Source organism: Nomascus leucogenys, unplaced genomic scaffold (genome assembly GCF_006542625.1).
Source record: "Nomascus leucogenys isolate Asia unplaced genomic scaffold, Asia_NLE_v1 001671F_28437_qpd_obj, whole genome shotgun sequence".
Classification (NCBI taxonomy): domain Eukaryota; kingdom Metazoa; phylum Chordata; class Mammalia; order Primates; family Hylobatidae; genus Nomascus; species Nomascus leucogenys.
The window spans coordinates 3,953-14,972 of NW_022096111.1; the positions used below are offsets into that span (position 1 = coordinate 3,953).

The 11,020-nt window shown below is 46.7% G+C and overlaps 1 protein-coding gene across 1 annotated transcript; it reads right to left on the reverse strand.

The window, feature by feature from the left end:
• Positions 1 to 4,791: 4,791 nt before the first annotated feature.
• LOC115833822 (spermatogenesis-associated protein 31A1-like) lies at positions 4,792 to 10,798 on the reverse strand. The gene is given in 5 exon segments (XM_030808642.1): positions 4,792 to 5,531; positions 5,534 to 8,541; positions 8,797 to 8,857; positions 9,425 to 9,482; positions 10,595 to 10,798. Coding segments are annotated over 5 exon segments (4,056 nt in total). The 5' UTR covers positions 10,784 to 10,798.
• Between the last annotated feature and the right edge of the window lie 222 nt (positions 10,799 to 11,020).

The window sequence follows — 11,020 nt, forward strand, 5'->3', positions numbered from 1 at the left end:
ACAGATGAATAACGCCCATTATTTTCAGCTGCAGGGTTTAGACAGTGTGGAAGCATTGACCACCAGACTTCATTTCCATTGCTGATGAACATCACCTCCAACTCCCATTAACAACAACAAAAACAGACACACACACACACACACCAAAATTAAAAAGTCATCTTTTAAAAATCCTGAGCTGATGTAGTCTGCCAGCTAGCCCTTCCTTTCTCAAGTGGCCACTGATAATTCTGCAAGGAAATATTAGAATCAGATTAGATATTTGGAGCCTAAGTCAAAATAATTGCACATTTGTCCATTTTGGAAAGTAATGGAGGCGAGGGGGTGTGTGTGCACTTATATGGACGCACACATGCATAGGTACACACACGTGTTGTGTTTTCTTGTGCTTTAATTTTTATTTTTAAATTGTAAATTGACAAATCATAGTTGTGTATATTTATGGAGTACAAAGTGATGGTACAGTTTATGAATACAATTTGGAATAATTATATCAAGCTAATTAGCATCCACCACCTCAAATACTTGTCATTTTTAATGGGGAATGCATTTGAAATTTACTCTTAGTGATTTTTAAAATGTAGAATTCTTTACTATGTACTGTTTTCACCAAGTTTTGGAATATATCTCAAAGAAAAAAAACCTTATTATTCCTCTTGTATAAATGAGGCTTTGTACCTTTTGACCAGTATCTATCCATTCCACCCCACACCTCCAGCCTCTGCTAAGGACCATTCTGCTCTCTGCTTGTTTCAGTTTGATTATTTTAGATTCCACATATAAGTGAGAACATGCAGTTTTTGTCTTTTTTGGCTTGGCTTATTTCTTTTAGCATAACATCTTCCAATGTTGCTGCCAATGAAAAAATGATTTTCGTAAAGGCATGTAATTGTAATAGTCTCTTATGATTCTTTGTATTTTTGTGGTATCAGTTATAATGTCTCCTTTTTCATTTCTAATTTTATTTATTTGAGTCTTCTTTCCTTTTTCCGTCTAGCTAAAAGATTATTGGTTTTATATTTTTAAGAAACTTAGTTTTGTTCATCTTTTGTGTCATTTTCTAGTTTTCATTTGACTTATTTTTGCTCTGATCTTTATTATTTTATTTCCTTCTGCTAACATTGGAAGAATTTGTTCTCCTTTTTCTATTTCCTTGAGGCATAATACTAAGTTGTTTATCTGAGATCTTTCTGCTTTTTGCTGTTGATGTGTATTGCTATAAACTTTCCTCTTAGAAATGCTTTTGCTGCATCTCGTAAGTTTTGGTATGTTGTGTTTCCATTTTTGTTTTTCTCAAGATATTTTTACATTTCTTGCTTAATCTCTTCATTGACCTATTGGTTGTTCAAGAGCATGTTGCTTAATTCTTTTAATTTTAATTTCTTCATTCACCTGTTGGTGGTTCAGCACCATGTTGCTTAATTTCCACATATTTGTACATTTTCTGAAATTCCTTCTATTGTTGATTTCTAGTGTCATATCACTGTTGTCTGAAAAGGTACTTGATATGACTCTAATATTAAATTTGCAAAGATTTGTCTTGTGCTCTAACCTGTTGTGTATCCTGCAGAATGTTCTATGTGTCCCTGAGAAGAATGTGTATTCTGCTGCTGTTGGGTGAAGTTGCTGTATGTGTCTTTTAGGTCCATTTGGTGTAAAGTGTCCTTCAAGTTCAATGTTATTTTCTATCTTTTTTTTTTTGAGACTGAGTCTCGCTCTGTTGCCCAGGCTGGAGTGCAGTGGTGCAATCTTGGCTCACTGCAAGCTCCGTCCCCGGGTTCACACCATTCTCCTGCCTCAGTCTCCCCTGCAGCTGGGACTACAGGCACCCGCTGCCACGCCTGGCTAATTTTTTTGTATTTTTAGTAGAGACAGGGTTTCACCATGTTAGCCAGGATGGTCTCGATCTCCTGACCTTGTGATCCACCTGCCTCGGCCTCCCAAAGTGCTGGGATTACAGGTGTGAGCCACAGTGCCCAGCCCTATCTTTTTATTTTAATAAAATAACTACCTAATTTATGACAGTAGGAAAGTAGGATCTGGTGTTCTCTGAGCTTCTTTGATTCGTGGGCAGGTGTCTGTTGCTGAATTTTAAAAGTTCTCAGCTATCCTTTTTTCTTTTCACATTCTGGGTGAATGCAGTTTTCATAAAAGGTGCTAGATTTGTGCAACCCTAAAGATAGGTGACTCCTCCGACTCACAGATCCTTGAGAGCCTCTCCCGAACAGAGTTTATCCACACACCCCAATTCCCATACCCACTCTCCCACATAGGTGTTCTGGCCACCAGTAGTCTCTGAAGGATGGAAGATGAAGAGACATAACATGACCTTTATGTGAGTCTCTACTCCTCCCAAAAGAGTGAATGTTCCTGGAAACTTCACCAATAGAAAATCAGGGGATATCAATATATGTAAGCACTCATTACTCATGTAATGGAGGCCTTGGCAAAATGTGACACTTAAATTTCTGCTCAGGGAGAGTAGAAAATAGGCACAGAGAATAGAGAGACTGGTAAAGAATAAAGGCTCAAAGGTGATTGAGTTGTGTTATAGGAACGTCTTGATCAGGCTTTGCTTTATTCTTCTCTTGTGGAGTATGAAACTGGCTGTTACAATTAAATATATTTCTTGATTTCCTAAAATGTTATAGGCTGTTTCCAATTTTTGTTATTTTTGGAGTTTCTTAAATCGAAATTTGATTCAGGATAATTAAAAAATATAATGTTAATGGTAAGATGGAAAGTAGGTCAAAAGGCAATCGTGTTAAACAAGAGGATAATTGGAGATAGGACCTTGAACGTGAAAGTAATCTTAAATTCTTGACTACTACGGTACAGTTGCATAAAGAACTGAGATTTCTTCAGAAAACTATAGTGAAATGGGACACTGCAAATCAGATACAAATTTAAAATGAACACATTTATTCAATACATATCCATAGGTTATTCTGGATTAAATGTATACATTTTAAGAATAAAGTTTTAAATTTGAAAATGAAAGACTGTTTCTCATCTAAAAGACCGTTGGCTTCAAGATACTTACAACTGTGTTAAATCATCTTCCATTGGTTATAGTTGGTTATGGCATCAGCATCCCCAAATCCGGCTGACCCATACTACGTTTTTCCTAAATCTCTTTTTTCTTCTGTATCTTGCTAAGGCTGCTGGTTCATCGTCCCAATTTCCTGTATTTAAAACCCCAGTGCCACCTTTGACCTTGTCCTTTCTCTTCTGCTCTTCATGTCTTCTGTCTCTCACATTCATTCCAACCTACACAAAAAAAAAACTACTAGGTTTGCTCTTTTTATTTCTTGTTTTTGTTTGTTTGTTGTTTGAGGTAGGAATTTAGTTGGTTGAGGCCTTTATCACTTCTAATACAAACATTTAGTCATAAAAATTTTCCTCTCACCTCTGCTTCAGCTGCATCTTACATATTTTCATATACTTTATTTTTATTTTAAATCAGTTGTATGCACTTTATTATATTGTCAACAAAATAATATTTCTAAAATAAAAACCAAGACATCAAGGGTTGACTTTCCCAACATTTCTTAACATTAAATCAGCACAACATCTTCCCAGATCTTTTCCTTTTTAGATGGCTCCATACTTTATTCCCTACCCACTTCCTCTTTCCTTTAAAGAATGATTAACAGATTCCATAGACAATTATCAAATAGAACCCAAAATATAACTAAAGTAATTGGAAGTAAAAAAGAAGGAAGGGTAAGATAGTTAACATAAACATGAACCCGTTTATACACTTTTTAATAATGTTTCTCCTTTACTTAAAAAATAAGGAGAGTGTAAAGGTAGTCCTTTGTTTAATCACTGAATCTAAAACTGTTTACTATAGAATAAAACAAGTAAAATAATCATCATCCATTATAAGCTTAATCAAGATGAGCACTGTTTAATCCTGATTAATTTATAACTAATTTTATGCTGCTGGTACACTTTTTAAAAACAGCTTTGTTTAGCCATAATTTAAATTTTGTGTAATTTACTCACTTAAAATGTTTCATACATATTAATATATTCATTCAGTTGTTCAATCATCACCAAAGTTTAATTTTATAACATTTTTGGTACCCTCAAAATAGTCTCAGTACCCATTAGCAGTCACTTCCCATTCCTCCTCCACTTTACATCATTAGGCAACCACTGTCTAAACTTGCCTGTTTGGGAGATTTTATATAAATGGAATAATACAAAATGCACTCTTTGGTTCTGGTTTCTTTTACGCAGCATGATATTTACAAGAATATAATATTTTCACCCAGGTTGCAGCATATGTCAGTACTTCATTACTTTTGTTGGTCAATAACATGATATTATATATATGATATGATACACCATATTGTGTTTATCCATTCATCAGTTAATTAACATTGGGGTTGTTTTTACTTTTTGGCTATTATAAGTAATACTGTAATAAATATTCTTCATAGGTTTTTCTCATCTTGTTTTTAGAGTTTTTTGTTGTTTGTGTAAAGACAGTATTACGGAACCCTAAGGTTCAGTGAAGGAACTCAGGGTGAAGGTGGGCTTACAGCACCACTGTCAGCATCCCTCCATGTCCTGTCGCTTCCAGAAACCAAGCTCACACCAAGCACGGCACAAATAAAAGCCATCACCCTCTTATGAATAAAAAACCATATATATTGTGGAACATTAAATGTTCTGCATGTACTAACATGAGAAAAAATATTTTTTCTCTACAGAGTGAATTTTTTCTTGGGGATTTGTTTTTCTCTAGGGAAGGCTAAAAAGAATTTGTGACTGACCAAATCAGATACCTTCCCAAAGAAGACAGTGCCTTGGACAGTGGTGATGGTGGCTGGAGGCACCGGGTGTCTTTGGCCGGTGCTGAGGGGGACTGACTGGGGATACAGCTTTCTTGGGGAGCAAGAATTGGGGATGTCGCAGGCCTCATTGTTCATTGTTGCACCGGACACTTTTCAAGGGCTGCTGATCTCTGATTTGCCTCTCTCTGTTGGGACAACCCTGGCTCTTGAGAGTGGCTTGTTGACTGCTGGCTGCATAGCTCAGCATTCTGCTGTGTTCTGAGTAGAAGAGGTGCCTGTGGTTGCAGGGAACCCCACAGACGGGGGCTTGAAACTCCCGTTTGTGCTGATTTACCTTCGAGGCATGCTGCGCATGGCAAGGTGACATTTTCTTCTCCAGTATGTGTCCAACTGCTGTCATGAGCTCCTGAGCTTCAGCACTGCTGCTGTACACACGTGATCTCTTTTTTACTGTTTTTTGACTCTCAGCAGTGACTGGTGCTGGCTTACTTTTTTTCTTTGAAAAAGCCCACTGAAAAAATTTCTTGATGTTTTCTCCAAAGTGGCTTACTGAAGGAGGCTGTTTCTTGGATGGCAGTAGCTGGATGCCTGCATCCTGATGGGTGTCTTCTGTTTTCCTGACTGGGGTAACTTGAGGAGTCCTCAATCCTTCAAGCCCCTCTTCATGTTTTTCTAAGTTTTCATGTTTTTCTAAGCCCTCGTAGGGCTTCCTAGAGTTCTCCTCTTGTGAGTAGAGGGAAACATCGCGCTTTGGCTCTCACATGAGCCTTGACAGTTTGGGTTCTTGATCTCCTTGTGCCCCAGGTTGCTCCTTCTGGCTGCCGTGAAGTCACGTAGCTCCAGGGAAGCCCCCATGTTCCCAGTAGGCATGCTCTGGAGATGGCCCTGGGGCACCTGAGAAGCCAAATTCTCTGAAGGATGGGGCAGAACAGATGCTTGCCCATCTGGAAGGAGCACAACAGCGGCAGAAACTTGAGGCTGGGTCTCTGACTTCATGGCCATTCCAGGCTCAAATTCACTAACAACCTCCTCCCTAAGGCACAGCTTTCTTGGATCTTGGGAGACAGACACTGTAGGGAGTAGAGAGCTTTTGCTGGTCCCTGGAGCCTCAAAACCACGCACATCCTCACTTGTGGCTTGGAGGTTTGCCAGCCTACAGGTTCCCAAGGGGACTCTGGGTTGTGGCACTGCCTGCCTGGTCTCTCCAGCCTTTGAAGATTGGGCTCCTAAGCTCCTGCTCTGCTGGGTGCTGCCTGTGAGGCTGTATGTGAGGGGCTTAGATGGCCACCTGCCCTCCTGTCCAGCTGAAGGAGCCTTCAAGGGCCCATGACCATTCCAAGATGGCATCCCTCGTGGGACCATCGGGAACTGCTCACATGCAGGTGAGGAGGCCAGAAGACTCTCTGGCATGTGAACAGATGCTTTGGTCAGCACCTGCTTTCTCAGACTTGCCATTGGTGGCTTTCTAAGGGACGTGGCCACCTCAACTTTTGAGCCAGCCCCAGATTCACAGGTGGCTGAGGAGGGACCGGCAAGCTGTGTAAGGGACAAGGATGAAACCTTTTCCAGTTTAAAGCACCGAATGGGCTTGAGGACCGTGAGGGGTAGACCCCACCTGTGTTTGGCCCGTAACCTCACAATGTGGGCTCCCAGCACCTGCTGAGCACACGGCTCGAGGAAGGAAAGCACCTGGGCTGTGTTCACACAGGCTTTCCCACTTTCCGGGGCTGCTAGATTGCTGGTTTTCACGTGGGTGTTGGGCACGGGAAAAGCCTGGTTGGCAGCAAGCCAGGATCGACGCACAGTCAGGGGGACCAAGCCCTCGTTGGTCTGGCTCAACCTCCTGCCTATGTGGGCTTTCAGGAGGTTTTCTATACGATTCCTCTCTGTGCATCTTAGTAAATCACTTCCCGAGTCACTCCTCAAGGGCTTCCTCAAGATCCTTTCCGACTCCTCAGAGGTGGCCCCCAGAACCTTCCCTGGGAAGCTTTCCATGCCCCTGGATAGATTTTGTGGGGTCTGCCCCAGAGTTTGCCCCAGATGTGGGCACGGGTCCTTCTCTAGCTGGAACTTCACCTTCTGTGCCTCCTTGCTGCTTTCGCCTGTGGACATGGAGGACTGCCAGGGCCTGGGTTTGCCCTTGGCCTGACTTGTCCCTGGCGATTCGTCCCCAAGCTGCATCAGATCTGGAGACTCTTGGATCCTTCCCAGGTTGCCCCAGTGTTGGATGATCCACTTTTTTATGTGTTGCTCCGGTTGTCTCTGGAGTTCAGGACTGACTGGAAAGTTCTCAGGCAGAATGGATGTCAAGCTTTCCTGGGGAAGGTTAGGAGTGGAGACACTACGGATGTCCTGAGATTTTTGGACCCTAGAGGGTAAAGCTAACCCACCTTCTAGTTGTTTCCTCAACAAAGGCCATTCAGGGTGCTGAGTTTCAGGTAGGGAGAGAGCTTGCACTTTGTTCTGCGATGCAGGGCAAGCTACTCCAGTGTTCTTAATCAGGGATGGAAAAGCAGGAGATAGGACAGGGAAAGAGGATTGAAGATGGGCCTGAGCCTCGGCCTGAGCCATAGGTGTGGGCCGGAATTGGGGTGTGGATGAAATAAAGGGTTGGGACTCGGGCCCCAGATGGGACAGGGGCTGGGCCTGGAAAGGCAGTGGGGACAGTGTAGTATCCCTTTGAACTGGGCAGACATTGGACATTTCATTGAACAAGAAAGGAGGAGACTGTAAAGTATAAGACCTGTCAGTTACCCAGGCATTAGCCACCAGGGACTCGCTGTGCAGAGAGGGGAGGCCCCAGAAAAGCTGGCTATAATGCTTCCGAAAACTCTCCTGCAACAGCCTAGGATCTGAGAGCTTCTGAGGACTGGGCAGCTGTTTCGAGTTCTCTCCCATGTTCCAGAATGGTTTTGGGGTTGTGGTGTCCTGCTCAGCATCCAATTTCACTAAATTCCCCAAAGAATTTAAGTGCTTTTCTGGGGTCATTTGGTCTGTAAATGATCCATCATTTTCTTTTTCTTTCCAAATGTTGACCTTGGCTCTTTCTGTGACTTGTATCCCCACGGCATGCTGGCCATCAGAGCTGAGCAAAAACGGGCTACCAGCTTCCATCTGACAGGTCTCTGGTGGGTGGCGGGAAAGATGATCTTTCTGGACTGATGAGTTGAAGGCGCACCAGGTTCTGGTAGTCTCCTGCCACCAGGAGGAGGCAGAAACACGACTGACTGAGCTGTCAAGGCCTGCGATGGCTGGGACAGAAGCCGCCAAATCTCCATGTGGAGACAAGCTTTGAGGGACGGTGCCCAGTGGAAGTGCCCCCTCAGGGGATGGAGTCATCAGTGTGGAGCCCCGCAGGGGGGGAGCAGGGAAGCCTTTCAGAGGAGGCGGAGAGCAGGCCAGAGGATCAGGCGTGTGTGGTGGGTGAGGGAAAAGTGCAGGTGGCTCGGGTGAGGGCTGTTCTAGGGGAAGGGAAGGTTCTGGTGGCTGGGAGGCACTTAGGGAGGAGACTGAGGTGGTCCTTGGGCCTGGTGATGGGGTGGAGGCCAGATCCTGAGGATGCTTGGCTCGAGGATCCGGGGAAGCTACCGGGGAGAGAATGGGAGCAGCATCTTCTATAGGCTCATGAGAGGACCGGGAGGCTCCATCAGGTGCTCTTCTGCCCACCTCACCTGGGAGGTCTGGACCGGAGAGCTGAGAAAGGCCACCTTTGTCAAGGTGTGGCTCCAGGAGGCTGCAGGAGACAGGAGGCATGAGCTGCAGCCAGGAGCAGGTGGGGCCGAAGGGCAGAGTGGGCGCTCGGGCCACAGCCCCTCCACCACCCCACACCCTGAGTGCCCGATTCTCCTGCTATCCCTCGCCCCAGGGTTGTACTCCCATCCTCTGCCCCCCAGGTCTCCCCATCCCAGGTCAGCTCCAGGCTGCCTATGGCCCTGGGGTCGCATCCCAGCCCTGGTAGGAAGGATGCAGGGAAGGGGAAGTGCCTCACCTCTGCAGGTGTGAAAGCAGGTCCCAGGTCTCCTCCAGGCCTCTCGGGCACTGTCTACAAGCTGGAAATCAGGAGACCGGGTTAGGGCAGTGAGGGAGGGGCCTGGGATCTCACAGGAGGCTGAGTGGCTGTTTCTTCAGGGAAGACCATGGGGAATTAGACCCTGGAACCCACACATCTGTGTCCAAAGCCACATGGCCCAACGGTAATAGCAAGGCATGGAGGGCGGGGCTTTGTCATTCACAAAGGGCTTCCACACACGGACACCCCACCCCCACAGTCCTCACAACTGCCCTGTGGGGAGAAAGGACTGGGGTGGTCTCAAAGAGCTATCAGCCTTAGCAGAGTTGAACAGCTGTTCCCAGGGAGCGGGAGGCCCCCTCACCCCCCTCCGCATCCAGGCAGGCATTGGTCTCCCCAGGACACACACACTGCCCCCTGCTGGGTAATGCCCAGTCCCTGGCCCACCATGGCTTCATTCCGGCATGGAATCTGAGAAGGACCCGGGGTTCTGATTTCCTTCCTAGGAGCCCCCACCTCAGGCTTCTTCAACTGACTTCTTCAGAGTCAGTTCCCTCTGGGACAGACGAGATCAAATTAATCTTAGTGTGCCCTGGCAGAGCCTTACCTCTCAGACTGTGGTTTTTCATCCTGCCTCTGGGCCTCCCCCTCCACCGTACTGGACACTGGGAGACACGATGACGTGGGGAGACAAGATGACGCTGGGAGACAAGAAACGGCGAGGAGCTAGGACCGGCTCTCCCTCTCCGCCCCCAGCCCAGCCGCAGCACGCTGCACTCACGAACCACATGGCTGTCTTAGTCTTGCTCAGGGAGCTCTGTGTGCTTCCTCCCACTCATGTTTAAATGGATGACAAACTCCTTTTCTTCTTAGAAAAACAGGAAGAGGGGGCTGGGTGTGGTGGCTCACGCCTGTAATCCAAGCCCTTTGGGAGGCCGAGGCGGGTGGATCACCTGAGGTCAGGAGTTTGAGACCAGCCTGGGCATGGTGAGACCCCGTCTCTACTACAAATACAAAAATTAGCCAGGTGTGGTGGCGGGTGCCTGTAATCCCAGCTACTCAGGAGGCTAAGACAGGAAAATAGCTTGAACTCGGGAAGCAGAGGTTGCAGTGAGCCAATATCTCTCCATTTCACTGCAGCCTGCACGACAGAGCAAGACTCCGTCTCAAAAAATAAAATAAAATAAATAAAGTAAAAATAACACACAGACACACAGGGATTTTCAATATGAGGTCCACCACGGACGACGTCAGTCCCTGTTCCTCCTCTCCAGGAACACCCAGGCTCAGGCCCGCAGGAACTGCTGAGCTGTCAGGTAGGATTCTGCTTCCCAGGAGACCAGAGGAGACGTCAGACCCCGGTGGGAGGCCCTTGGGGGCCCAGCACAGGCCCCAGATCACCCCACACAGAGGAGGGTGGGCCCCGAGCCACCTGCCCCAGAAAGTGGCTGATGAGCCAGGGCTCAGGGCCTTGTCTCCGACAGGGACCTCCCCAGTCTCATGACCGGTCCTGGGGCTGAGTCCACGGGTTTGATTTCTCCTTGATGCCTCCTGCACTCCCCCACAGATGGACTGAGAGCTTGGGATGGAAATCCCAGTACACGATCTACCCCTACCAAGCCCTGGCTGCCCTGCCTCTCCCTGGAAGCATGATGTTCTGGTCTCTTCTGAGACTTCCCATCGCAGAAGTCTCTCCACTGGATTTGGAAAAGTGGAACTAATAATAAAAAGAAAGGAGAGAATCAAGCTCTGTGGGTTTGAACTGAGGGCTCCTCACCTTTCTCTTCCCAGGCGATGGTGAGGGGGGGTCGTCACAACGGAGGTAAGAGAAGTAGGGGAGTAATAGGAAGAATAACCCCAGGGCAAACACCAAGGTGAGGAGGATATCCAACACCCATGGTGTGGGGCTGGGGGCGTTCAGTGATGAGGCGCTAAGTAATTTTAAAGGAAAGGGAAGATTCTCCATGTGAATAGGCGCGTTGCTTTCAAGCAACTGAGCTCTGGGCATCCCGGTGGAGACCAGGGACTGGGGCCCAGGCCTGTGTCACAGAGCTGGGGCCTTGACATCACAAAGGGCTCCTTTGTTGGGGAGGGGCAGTGGGAGGGGGAGGGATGGCGGGAGGGGGAGGGGCAGGAGGAGTGGGAGGCTAAAGCACAGCCCCTCTCCACCCCCCCAAGCCGGGGATCCCCCCACCCTCCCACC